Source organism: Trachemys scripta, chromosome 7, assembly GCF_013100865.1.
Source record: "Trachemys scripta elegans isolate TJP31775 chromosome 7, CAS_Tse_1.0, whole genome shotgun sequence".
Lineage (NCBI taxonomy): Eukaryota > Metazoa > Chordata > Testudines > Emydidae > Trachemys > Trachemys scripta.
This window is the reverse complement of record NC_048304.1, coordinates 82175138-82189152: the sequence shown is the minus strand read 5'-3', so window position 1 is coordinate 82189152 and position 14015 is coordinate 82175138. Positions and strand designations below refer to the sequence as shown.

General features: G+C 38.9%; 1 protein-coding gene and 1 long non-coding RNA gene across 8 annotated transcripts in view; one reads left to right on the top strand and one right to left on the bottom strand.

Moving 5' to 3' along the window:
* MYPN (myopalladin) overlaps nt 1–14015 on the bottom strand; it is a 127172-nt gene that overhangs the window by 59669 nt on the left and 53488 nt on the right. For all 6 annotated transcript variants that reach the window (XM_034775469.1, XM_034775471.1, XM_034775472.1 and 3 more), the window contains 3 exons: nt 13568–13743; nt 10470–10521; nt 6313–6427 (listed from right to left, as the gene is read on the bottom strand). In XM_034775469.1, coding sequence (XP_034631360.1) covers nt 6313–6427; nt 10470–10521; nt 13568–13743 — 343 coding nt within the window. The remainder of the gene's footprint in view (nt 1–6312; nt 6428–10469; nt 10522–13567; nt 13744–14015) is intronic.
* Nucleotides 10504–14015, top strand: part of LOC117879924 — a 28389-nt gene continuing 24877 nt past the window's right edge. For both annotated transcript variants that reach the window (XR_004646428.1, XR_004646427.1), the window contains exons 1-2: nt 10504–10576; nt 13589–13708. This is a non-coding gene — a long non-coding RNA (uncharacterized LOC117879924). The remainder of the gene's footprint in view (nt 10577–13588; nt 13709–14015) is intronic.

The following is a 14015-nucleotide window of genomic DNA, read 5'->3' as shown; positions in this document are numbered from 1 at the left end:
TGGAAGAGGTTGGTGACAGAATGGCCTGACGGGGTGAATCACTGGAGATTAACTACACAAACTGGGTATCATCCCACAAATAATATTTGGGTTCAATGTCAAAACAGTAATTCATTGTCCTCAGTCAGTGCAACACTGGGAGGCACTTTCAGAGCAAGACAGCCTAAAATACAATGCCACCTAATGTAATTTTCCCACTACTACTTCCTCTACTTCAGTGGATTTTACACCTGCGTGGTTTTCTTGTACATAATAAAAGCTGGCTGCCTCCGAGACTGCAGTCAGAGTGAGATAGGGATGTGGTATAGTCCAGAGCTTGGGAGAAACACCTGCAGGGCTTGGCTTTGCACTGTGCCATGTGGAAAGCTGAGGGTAGAAGCACAAGGTTGAAAGAGGTGAGCAGGATGGGGAATGTTGCAGTGTGCATCCTCATACAGATGAGCACTCAACTACCTAGGAGGAAGGAGGCCTAAGAGAAGGACAGTGTAGCATCCCTCATCCTACCTCTTACTCAGAAGTATCTGTTTGAAGAATTGAATGTAGTGAGAGTAGAATAAACTTGTTAATTTTACATAAATAATATGTAAATATGTATGTAGATAAATGTTTGATGACTTCATAATTTTTTTTGCAATATGTAATTCATACTTAGGCCCTTCACTCCCATTAGCCTTATGCCCCTCATAACCTTAATCCGGCCCTGATTCCACCAGGAGTTTTCTTTCTAAATTTGTTAAGCACTTTTACTAAATTTGAAGACTTTAGTTTTACTTATTGAACAACCCATTTACTTGTATCACTTAGCAGAAGCAAAATTAAATAAATGTAGATAAATCATTGCTCACTGTAGTTACAACTACAGCCCACCTTATAAAATGGCTGTATGATAGGCAAGAAGCCCCCATGATTTCTAATCAAATAAATACAGAGGTTCTTTACTAAGTAAAAATGGAACAAAGAACAAAAGAAATTGGAGAAGTGTTTGCCTGAATTTCTTGTTAATAAACTATAAATTGAAAAAACATTCAGGTATTGTGTACCGAAGAAATGCAAAACACATTTGGTTTTCCTTAATAAAATTGTTCTACAAAGGGAGGTGGCTACACAGGCTTTAAATCAGCATGAAAAGGGGAATCCTTAGCAGGCTGAATTGTAACCAGCTTTATGTTGCTGTGTTTTATGTTAAGTGTGTTTTGTGTTACTGGAATGTCACAAAGTAGATTTAGTGGGGGTAGCAAACTGCATAGAACTTGCAAGGAAGAGCACAAGTTGCAGGAGGGAAGAGTTTGGAGGATGTACGAGTAGGGTTGTCAGGCATCTGTTTTTTGACCAGAAGGCCTGTTGAAAAGGGACCATGGCAGCTCCACTGCTGACCAGGCCATTAAAAGTTCATTTGGCCACCCTCAGTGGAGCCAGGCAGGGTGCCTGCCTAGCTCCGCGTGGCTCCCAGAAAGCATCTGGCATCTCCCTCTGTTTCCTAGGCTTAGGGGCAGCAAGGGGAGCTCTGCTTCCCCCTTTTCCCCCAGTGCCGGCTTCCACTCAGGGGCAGTGCGCAGACTGCAGAGCCGCCTGGCCATGCCTCTGCCTAGGAGCCGGACATGCCGGCAGCTTCCCGGGAGCCACCTGAGGTAAGCACTGCCCAGAGCCCACACCCCAAACACCTTCCCATGCCCCAACCCCCTGCTCCAGCCCTGAGACTCCTCCTGCAATCTGAACCCCTCGGCCCCAGCCCGGAGTCCCCTCCCGCACCCTAACCCCCTCATTTCTGGCCCCACTTTGGAGCCCACACCCCCTGCCTAGAGCCTGTACCCCCTCCCACATCCCAATATCCTGCCCCAGCCTGGAGCCCCCTCCCAGACTCCAAACTTTGGCCCCAACCCCCAGCCCTGAGCCCCCTCCTGCACTCCAAACTCCTCATCGCCGGCCCCACCCCAGAGCCCGCATCCCCAGTTGGAGCTCTCGCACCCCAACCCCCTACCCCAGTCATGTGAAAATGAGCGAGGGTTGGGGAGAGCGACTGATGGAGGGAGGGACGATGGAGTGACTGGGGCGCAGGGCCTCAGAGAAGGGGCATGGCAGGGGATGTGGCAAGGGCATTAGGTTTTCTGCAAATAGAAATTTGGCAACCCTAGGTACAAGGAAGCCAGTTTGTGTGCACATGACTAAAATGATAGCTACAGTTGCATTTCTGTAAATAATTTTCATAATAAAAAGCCTGTTTAGTTTTACAGTCATGAGTTCTTTCATGGCATTACCTAGAATGTGGTATGAGAAACAATGGGGTTGAGGATCCAGACCAGGATATTTAAACTGGAGAACAGAAGTTGCTCTGTAGAAGACTGATAATGATAGTAATCTTCCTGGATATGCTGTTGCCTGTATACCATTAAACTTTTTAAAAAGAGTTGTTTTACTAACTAGAAAGGGGGACTGAATTTTTCATTACAGGCATTGTATCTGCCATGGGTACTTCAGCAAGGCAAATCCATGTAGGCTGCCTGAGAGGTAGGCTCTTTTTAAATGAGCATTCCGATTTATAAAATACTTAGGGGGTGTTAATTCTTAGAAATTTAAATCATACATGTGACCTTCATCTGCCAAAGCAAACAGATTTACAGAGGTGAAATACCTCCCCACTGACCTTACTCAGATGGGTGAGTGGAATCAAAATGAAAATATCATGCTGCTGTCAGAGTTTTTCTAATTTACATTGCATAACTTGCTGACCAGAGCTTGTTATACAATTCCTTTCTGGGGGAGCAGAAATAGCCCAAAATCAATATAATTAAATTTTCAGTTTCACTGGAGAGAGGAGGCTTTCAAATTTCAAAAGCAGTTTCTTACAAGCCAACAAAACTGAAACTGATGACTTTTTCTGTTTAGACAACTGATGGACTTGCTTGCATGCCCCATGCAATGCTGTCAAAACTGGGTTCACTCAAAGGATCAATTCTGTTCTAGTTGAAGTCAACAGCAAATTCCCATTAGTTCAGTGATTTAGCATCAGGTTTGAAGTTACCAGCTTAATTCCAGGAAATGGAGAAATTTACCATGGTTCAGCAGACCTCATTTTTATATAGACATCTAAAATCTGTGTTGACTGATATCTTGAAAATGTCTGATAGAGGGCTGATCAATATAGCAGGATCCCCAGGGTAGTACAATCAGAACTCCCTCAAGATTTTTAGTTCATCAGAATTTAAGAGTGAGGAGTGTGACCCAAGGACCACTTGATGGCCACTGGCAGAGAGGGCACAGGGGAACATAGGGTTAGAGGTATCCCTTGGGTTCACCAAAAAGGGTCATGTAAGGTCTCTACTGAAAGCATGTGTCACATTCGTCGTCATAATTATTGTGAAATGTATCTGCAGATAATGTGTAATGAGTTATGTACATATACTGAACATTATGTCCTTAAGGTCTTGTAGGTAAAGGCAGGTCACACAGAGCTAGCATGCAATGAGTCAGACTTCTCCAGGCAGGAGATGGGAGATATTTATCTCCCTGGCTGACCATTGTGTATTGTGTATTTTACAATGGAAGTCTACTTGCATATTAATTCAAATGCTAATGAATAGATTGCGAATGCTGGAGGAAAAAACAACAGCGGGGTTATCCTGTTTACAAGTAAAGATAATGAACTTTTAGGGGTGTAACTAGGGGTATAGAGGTACACTGGGCATCCTTCAGTCTGGGCAGAGAAAATGCCAATGTGCTTGATCTTATGAAAGGAAGATCTCAGCCATCCTGGTTGAAAACACTGGGAAAAGGATTTGGGGTAAGTCATACTATATGAGACTAAGGAATGTCTTATGAGTTAAGTTTAGGCTCTAGAAAGCATGTTATGATTTTGTTTTATATGTATCCATTTGTTTCCAATATTTTTACTTACTATAATTTGAATCTTTGTTCTTTGATAATAAATGTAATCTTGTTTTCACTATAAATATATCTAAATACTATGTGTTAAGCAGAGTGGTGATCCTGAGTCACAGCTAGTAAGCTGATGTGTACTCTTCCTTTGAGAGTAGAGAATCTATAAGTTCAGGGAGTATTCAGTGGATTGTGGGCTAAGCAGGCCTGAGGGAGGCTTGGAGGCCTTGAGGGTTAATGTGTGCCTATTGCTAACAAGGAGAGCAAGAATCAGGGAGCTGACAAGACATCCTCATGCTAAGGGCAGGTGGTAGTGAGGGGCCTCACCACCCTGGGTATCCCTGGAAAGCATCACAGAGAGGCTTTTTGTACATAAGGGGCCAGATTTTTAAAGGTATTCAAGTGCTTAAAGATACAAGTAGGCATTAGGTGGGCTTTTGTAAATCCCACCTGGAAACTACCTGCATCTTTGAGTGCCCAAATCTGGCCCAAGATGGCTATTTGTTTCACAGTAACTTGCTACTATATACAGACTTCTTATGCAGATGTATAAACCTTTCAGTTTTTGTAAGTGAGATGTGCTAATAACTATGATGGAGAGCCTTTGGTTAACTAAACTGAGCCTCTTAGGTGAAAATGACTTACAGAAATCACAAGCTAATCTTATTTTGATAGCACATTTTCAGATGGCCTCTAATTTTGCTGAAGTAAATTGTATATGCAACCATGGGAGCACAATTTCTGCATTTTGTTTGCAAACTGGACATTTGCACACCTAACTACTCAATTTTTGTTTAATGCAAGTATAAAAGTACAAAATGAAAGGCCACTTCTGAAAATGTGGCCCTCAAAGTCTGTAGGAGAAAAAAGCTGATGAGCAATTAAGTCCTGAGAATCCATGGGGGGGGGGGGGAATGGTAAGAGATTATTTTCCAAGAAAAGATGGGTGAGTGAAAACTAGTTTGAATATCCTTAGAAACATCCTCGTCTCTGTACTGGTATAGTGTCACAGAATGAAATGCCAGTTCCCTTGTCAATCAGAACTGATAGACAGCACTTTGTCTCTTGAAAGCATGCCTCATCTATATGATTTCACATAAGAAAATGGAAAAGATAATTAAGGTGTAGAGAATTTAACAAAGGAGGGCTTGTACCTACTGTGTCTAACACCTTTGCTATTATCCATTTTACTCCTTCCTAATGGACCTAAGATATCCAGTTAAATGGATATCTTTAATTTGTGCTATTGCTACCACAATTCCATTGTGTAATTGCCATTATTTTTTTCATTTAACTTCCTGGAAGACATTCAGCTCTCAGTTACAGTAGTGTACATCCACAGTAACTCTGCTTTAAAGGAGTTAATTCAACTATACCCTAATATAAGTGAGAGCTGAATTTGGTGCACTATTTTGTTAGCCCATCAAGCCATAAAATATAGTAAAAATTTGTTGTACAAATAATTTTTGCCAATGTATTTCATACCTTTCCTAAATATTATATAGGTACAATACAATACACCACTAACTATATGTACAGTAAAGTCCAGGCAAATAAATAGCTCATTTACACTCTTGGCAAAGAGTAGGCAAATAGGCTTCAACATAACATTTTAAGGAAGTTGCTCATCAAGAATTCAGTCATATCTGCTTATGGCTAGCGGTTTCCTTTACAGAGGGAAATAGTTTACTCTTAAAGGCAAATATTCTGCCTTCCTTCACAAAGGAGAAGAATTATAAGCTAAGATAAATTAGAAAACTCTAAACAGGAATATTAAAATATAAAATAATTATAGAAACCACTTTAACACAAATCATAGCAGGTGCACTGAATTAAAATTAATTGCAATGAGTCCCATCAGGAAAAAAGAGGCTACATTACATGCTATGTCTGTCACTACTGAATGTGAACAAATCAGTCTGTAATGTGAAGACGCTAATGAACTGACCTACATATGCAACTGCCCTTTACTACATGGAATGTCTGACCTGGTAGAGTGTGCATGGATTCCCTCTACTGGCTGAGATGGTGCAGCTGCTCCTTTTGCTCACTGCCTCATAGTCATAGGGTATGGCTATGCTGCATTTAAAAACCCATGACAGCAAATCTCAGACCCCAGGTCTACAGACTCGGTCTCGCGTTATGGAGCTAAAAAAGGCTGTTTAGACGTTTGGGCTCTGGCTCCGAAACCCACCACTTTCCCGGCGCTTCCGATGCCTATGCTCTGGGAGCAAGAGGCTCCACTCACTCTGCCATATGTTATATGGTTAGCTATCAGTCATGACATCTATGTGTGCATGCAACCATGTATCATCATGAGGTTCAGAGCTATAAGTCTATCAGACAGGCACATCATGTGTAAAAATTGAGCTGTATAAGATGTATATTTTAAAAAAAGATTTTTCTTAAATAGATCATATAGAATATTATTTCCTGTACCTGATAAACTGGCTGACCCACAGTAGATGGCACCTTTGGTGTCTCTTGATGAGTGGTTGTAGTGTTAGTAGCAGGAGATGGTGCATTCAAAGAGATGTCAGTTGGTTTCTGGACTCTGTGAATATTTAAACAAACAAAATTTTTTCTAAAAATGAGCAGTGTGCTTTTATGAGTAGAGGATAGTATTGCATAGATGTTCTCTCTGATTAACTAGGCTCCCATAATATACACAGTATTACAATACTATAAAAACTTCATTTTAATATTAACTTTAGGTCTCATCTAAATCAATGTGATAAAGTCAATTCACGTGGGAATATATATGTGGAGCTAATAATTTTGCTGCATAAGTTTGCCATATACTACTCAGGTGGCTGATTTAGTTTTGCAGTATATTATAAAAACCAGCATGGATTAACCAGTTTTGTGACTCTAAAACTGCTCCAGTCAATAGTGGGGGATTGGACCAGCACAGACCCAATTTAGGAACAAGGGATGCATAACATTCCTTCCTCAATTGTACTCAATGCTCCTTAGGCACATGTGAGGATCTGGCCCTCAGAGTCTAACAGAAATGTTGTTGTCTACTATGACACAGAATAAATAATCTGGTTCTTAAAAAAGAACAGCAGGAATAGCTTCACTTTGACAAAAATACTAAGAATTTTGGTAGCACATTTTATAGATGTAATTTTTTTTTAATTTCTGCTATGTCATTTCCATTTATAATTCAGCTGAATATGATAGCTGGTTCTGTTTTATTTTTTAGTGCTAAGTAAAAATGATTAAAACAAACAGTCTTCTTTTTCATTTTCTTTGGGCCATATGTGCGCCTCCTCTGGAAGGTATTAGAACCTTCCCAGGGAAGCCAGTCTCAAGAGTCTGAAAAAACACTGCTGCAAACTGAGTATACAGCTTCAGGAAACATTGGTTTCTCATTTGCAAAGGTGAGAGTTATGTTTTTAGCAGATGATGTAGTATTCATTTCCTTTAAATATAGAGTATTCAACTTCATGTGATGACATGGAAGCTAAGTAGCAGGAAAAGGAAATTCTGGTTATCCTACATCTAATCCAACATAAGCCTGTTCTTTGGGGACATCTAGCTACTAACTCAGAGCAGCATTCTCTCTACCAAGAAATACAGGACTGCAGTACATGGCTTCAAAATCTAACTGAAGCAAGCAAGCTGGAGACAATAATCAGGTGATGTTTTCCCATCTCTTTAAGAGCAGGAAAATAGTTGACAGACCTGGAGGCATCCTCTAATAATCTTGCAAAAGAGAAGAACTGTTAGGAATGAGACCCTTAGAAAAGCCATTGCTAGTGCTGTGCATAACTTTCATTATGAAACTTGAAGACTGGTGGAACTCTCCTGATTTCATGTAGGGCTTTTGGTAGAGCAGAGCGAAATTTTTCATATAATTTTATTTGCCAAAAAAAATGCAGTTGATTGGTCAAATTCAGTTAATAGTTTCAGCCAAAACAAATGATTTAGAAAACAAAGTCTGAATGTTTTATTTCAACATTTTGGAAACAAAATGTTTTGACTTTTTGTTTTGAAATGACATTTCATTTTGAAATTCAGCTAGACTTATTTAAAAAACAAACAAGAACAACAGAAATAGAGGGTTTAAAAAACACCCAAAGCAGAAACTAAACAAACAAACAAAAAAGTTGGTTTAGTTACCAAGCTGAAAAATCAATTATTTGCTTGGCTCTAGCTTCATGTCAATTCCAAAATTCGAGGAAGATTCATGAACCAAGCCAGACTGAGTCATTTGAGGCTACATGTTCCTCTCTATGGTCTTCTGCTGCAGCAATACATTTTGCAAGAGCAGTACTGGCTTTGACTGACAGTTTGGCAGCCAAACTGCCAAAAAAGGCTAAGAAATCATTGCAGTTAGGTTTGAAGTTAAAGAAAATCTCAGTGGTTTCAGCATTCAAAGTTGATGCAACCAGGGATGCTTTGATGTTTTCAGCACATACCTTGGCCTCTGGTGTGGTGACCAGATGGCACCTCTCATTACAAGCCTGGAAAGGAATATACAGGCTGAAATCATGTTAGGGGCTTCAAAATATTCAGGAAGTTGCTTATGTGGGGAGTCGTTTGACAAAATGATGGTGGAATCCTCCGATAAATTAAAAAAGACCTTACAGAACGCTCTTAACTCCAAATCTGGGAAAAGGAATAGCTGGTTTTATTATGGTCTACATATCCTTTTCATGTCTACTCCTCTAAGTACAGAAGACAGGACTACTGCAAAAGCAAATGGTCCAAGGCTAAGTCTGAAAGGGGAGAAACAAATCTTCCTGCAATGCAAATTCCAACACTGGACATAATGCCTCACTAATTCAGCAGAGTTCCTGCATTTTCCTGGAGTTATTCCTAGATAAAGTTCCTTCCCACTGTAAGGATGGAGACACGGAGTCTTGTGGTGAAAGAGGTTCCATGTTGTTTTTTAAAATGCAGCTTAACCTATTCCTGTCCCTCTTCATTGCCAAAGAATGGCCTCTTGACAAGTGACTGCCAATCAACTTTGATGATACCTGGCTAGAGGCATCAGCTTGTCCTTTGTCTTTGAGGAACAGGTTTACCCACTCCCCAGACTAGTCTGATAAACACATTTCAGTCATAATTTTAGCTTATGTTCATAATTTTACTTTATAATGAACCCTCGCAGGCAGAAGAGGATATAGGTATACCCCTTCCTGGGCAACATCCGAGTCCCATCCAAGTAGGGGCCCGCTCAAGTGACTCAGTCACTGATCCAAATGTTGCAACAGCATAGATATATAGTAAATTTCTGAAAGAGTCATCTTCAACAATCTCAGTGCTTCATTACAGTAGTTCAGCTATTGCATCTCCCTAAGGTGCAGAGAGCTTTGTCTTGGGATTTGAACATTGTGCTGCTCGATACCTTAATGCAGGCGCCCTTTGAACCTATGAAATCAGTTTCATTGTATTACTTGACTGTCAAAATGACCTTTTTGATCGCTATCACTTTGGCAAGAAGGGTGTCAGAGTAGGGAGCTTTGTCAGTTGATCCATCCTGCTGCAAGTTTCACAAAGATAAGATGGTTTTGAAAATGGATCCCATCTTTATTCCAAAAGTAGATTTGATTTTTCATTAAGTACAAGAGATCTCATTGCCTTCTTTTTGTCCACATCCGTCTCATCCAAAGGAGAAGCTATGGCATTAGCTGAATGTAAGGAGAGCTTTAAAGTTTTGTCTGAAAAGAACTGCATAAGAAAAACAGCCTTACTGGTCTTATTTCATCAAAAAAAAAAAAAAAGTACTAAGGCATCGGAATCATCAATCTCACAGTGGATATGCTGGTGCATTGCTGACGCATACAGAGCAAAACAATTCAAACCTCCAGTGGGCACCAGAGCTCACTTAGTACAAGTGGTGGTGGCATCATGAAATGAGAAAGGGAGGTCTCTTATGATAAAATCTGTAAAGCTACAACATGGTCATCCCTTTATACATTTACCAAGTTTTACAAGAAATACTCAGTATTCAGCTGATGCAGATGTTGATTGGCAAGTCTTGCATGCTGCAGTGATTTCATAGATTAGAGGAATCCTTTCTCTCGGTGACATTATTTTGTTCCTTCCCTAGAAATTTTGTCACTGTTGAGAAAATCACACACTGAGGCTCTATGGACTTAGAATTGGAGAATTTGTGGTTGTTTATCTGACAATTTTTCCCTTCTTTGACGGGATAGGAGGGGGATCTTTTAAACTTACGGTTACAGTTCTCTGCAGTAGTTAAATTTTTCTTGTTGAGTATTATTTTTGCAAGGTGCTGATGCAGAACGAGAGATTGGTTTTTTTGTTTCAAAGTCCAGAGGAGCTAGCTTTGGAAGCATCTTGAAACTGAGGGGAGTCCCTGGAAGGTGGGGGGTAGTCTCTTGTCAAGCATCCAGTCAACTTTTGATTCTGTACTTTTTGGTTAAAAACAGGTGGTGACCCACACTGAGGATCTGTGCACCTACCACTTTGAAGAAGGGAAACTGCTCACTTAAACAACCACAAATTCTCCCATTTTATATTTTAGAGGTTAAACATATTTTAAAAACTTAATCACACACCTACTTTTTTTTTTTTTTACAGTAAAATTTTTGGAATATCTTAACGCAAGCAACACTTACTGATCCATTTCTTCTGTGCTAATTTCACCTTCAGATTCAGAAGAGGAGGCACCTATGGAAGGGCAAAAACATTTCACATGGAATCTAAATTTTCAACAATTTGTCTAGTAAGTATGCAAACCTCCAATATTAGGATTTCTTATATAGACTTTTAAAATTAGGATTATAAAGTTAAAACAAACCAAAAGATTATGTGCAGTAAAAATGAAGTAATGCAGTATACTGAATTAAAAGCAACACTGTATCCTGAATTAAATGCAACACTACTAATGATAAATCTTGGGCCAATACAGATTTGAAATGGTATGGATTCAAGTGAGGAAAACATCATCTAAAGTGACTGTCTGGCTGGATGCCCCACAATTCCTCCTTAAAATGTCACTAATATCTAAATCTTTTGACTGTTCTATGCTCTGTGGCATATGTCTTTGGAAGTATTGTGTGGTCAAATAAGCGCTTATACTTAGACATTTGGTATTACTATCACAAAAACATCAGGGACCTGTAACCACATCTAGTATTCTTTGGGTTATTGGTTCCTCCTCCAGCCACTGCCCATTCAGCACTGTTTTGGTAAGAGAAATCATAGCTCCATTTGCCAGTGGCCTGGTATTCAAGACAATATCTGACTCTGCTTTCCCTGTGGTCAGAATCTGTTTTTTTTTTTCTTTGAGGTGCCTAGTAGTGAATGTCTTCACTTAGCAGTGTTTCCTATCCAATTCCAGTTGTCTTTTATAAAAGCAGATTGTGGCCCAAATCTGGAGAGGTAGTAAGCACCTGCTGAGTACCCACAACTCCCATTGTTTTAAGTGGGTGTTGCAGGTATTCAGCACTTCTCATGATTTGTCTCTTCATTGGCAAATTGCAGAAACAGAAAGAGAATATCATTAAAGGATGGTTTGTGATACCTTTATATTGGGTAGAACCTTCCTCAACAGTCTCATTGAGTTTAATGGGAGTGGTCATGGTGTAAGATACTCATTAGCAAGAATAAGGATCTCACAAATTTGACCCTAAATACAGTGGTATGTACAAAATACATAGAAAATGGAACCACAGCAGGTTTTGCTAGGTTTGGCAATGTAATATTATATTGCCAAACCAAGTAGAAGGTACATATATATATATCCCATAAACACTCTTACAATTTAAATTTTGAATTTTGGAATCAAATAGATACAAGGAAAAACTTTACTCCACATAGATAACAAAATGTATATTAAAATCCATAATCCCATTCCAGAGCAATTTTTAAAAATGTAATGATTTCCTATTAGCTTTTTCCTAAGTCAGGAGAAGGTTGTCTGGCTGCTTAAATTTGTCTTTTATGGTCATTTGCATGAAATCCATAAACAATTTAAATTAACAAAGAGTATCTGAAGGTTGCACAGAATTAGATGTTGCTTAAGAACAACCCGTGGAAACTGACTAACCATAAAATAATGTCATGACAGGATTAGTTATAAAACTTGCTAGGTCATCAATATGCCATGCAGGCAGTTTATTTGTAGTAGTAAGATAAATAATTGAAAACTGTCTTTCCATTATATAAAAATAAGAGAATACACCGATGGAAATATATGTTTACAATTAAAATGACTGAAAAAATTGAATAATGTTGTTATTCTATTACATTTTATGAGACTGAAATCATAAATGAAATTGGGGTAACAAGGCTTAAACTTTGCCTTTGACCCTTAGGACAGAGTTGAGAAAAGCGTTGGGATGAGCCATTAAAAAGAAACTAAGCTTATAAGAGTCCTTTGTTAATTCAGGGCCTGAATCAACTGAAGAGCAATTAAGTTTACAGATGCAACAAAGAGGTTCCTCTTCATTCCCATAAACAATGAAAAGGCTCTAGTTAGATGACCCTCATTCTATCTACACAAAGATGTAGATCCCAAGGTGAGACATCTTTAACCAATCAGAACCCAATAAAGGGTCACTGTCTGCTTGGTTGCAGGCTTCCCTGTTCTCTCCCGTGCAACCACAAATATTAAACTGCATTATTTTTGCACAATTTTATTTTGTTTTCCCATTTTTATCCAAAATGTGGCTGACAAGACTGAAACCAAGCAAAAGTGTAAATGGAAAAGTGTAGAAGGTAATTTTGCCCTACATGAGCTAAAATACAAGAGTTACCTAGTACTGAGATTTCTTTATTCTCGGTAGTAGTGTTACAGCCAGTGTTTAGCCAGTTAATAGTTTTTGGCACCAACAGCTACTGACCAGTTAGGAGGGGAATAGTGCCAAATTAAGTTAGGTCATATAACTCACAATAAACACACACTCTTAACAAAAATATAAAATAAACATCCTTCTGCTTAGAGTCTGGAAAGAGAGAGAGAAACCAAGATCCTCTGAATTTCTTTTAAAATTTGTGAGGCACTCCGGCTACTATGATAATGGGTCCAGTGTAAAAACCCAGCCGTGATAGACAGAACCCACTTTTAGCTAAATGGGTTGTTTTTGGAACATAAGGATGGAAAACATGAGAGAAAAAGCCTTAAATCTGAGAAAACAAATACATTCAGTTTCATTTACAGTACATATTATATGCAGATATAAGGATCAAAGTATGTGTTGGACTTGTTTGTATACAGCTACAGGTTGGGGATAACAGGTGAATCTCAGGCTATATTTCAGTTTTCCATGTTGAAATAATAATTATTGCCAGAACTATCATATTCCTCAAATGTTTGTGCAACAAGTGCAAGAAAAACAGATTGATGGGGAATTAGACACTTAGGTTGAGTTTTCTTTTTTCTAGTGGAGCTACAGAAAAGAACTATAGAGAGGTATCACAATCTCAGCACTTTTAGTCCCTGATCTTACAATGAGATCTGCAAGAGGTCTTGGATCTGAGTTCGTTACAGGCTCAAGGCTTAGTAAAAATGTATTTAAAGAGCAATAAGAATACCTATATAAAAGAACTTTCAGAGAGAAAATGATAAAATGTATTAATAGACTGGAATTGTTGACTTTCTGCTAGTCAGCTGTGCAGCAAACCAGTAAATTTAGTGCTAGTATATAAAACACATATTTCTATTTTTAAAGATTTATGATCAGTTTCATTTTGCAAAGATTTGTAATGTTACCTTCTATGTATATCTCTGCAGAAGTTGAGTCTGTCCCATAGATGTTTGAAGCAAAGCAAGAATAACGTCCGGTGTCTTCTTCAAAAGCTTCAACTATAATCAATGAGTGCAGATCTCCTGACTGGATAATGTGAATGTCTGGTGAGTTTTCAAGCTCCTTTCCTTCACAGTACCACCTGCAAGGCAAGATTACAGTTAATCATAACAAAAACTTGACAACCAGAGGCTGTTTAACAACAAAACAGATGGCTTATTGTCCTAAGCAGAGAGATACCTTAGGCAAATTAAACTGGCAGTTGAAAGAATAAACAGTTGATTGTTTTTGGAACACATAATTACAACAAATAATAGAGCTACAATCTATACAGTACTTATACCTATGAACGTATTAGTTTATTTCAGACAACAATGTGGTATTTTTCCAGATACAGGGATCTCACCGATAACA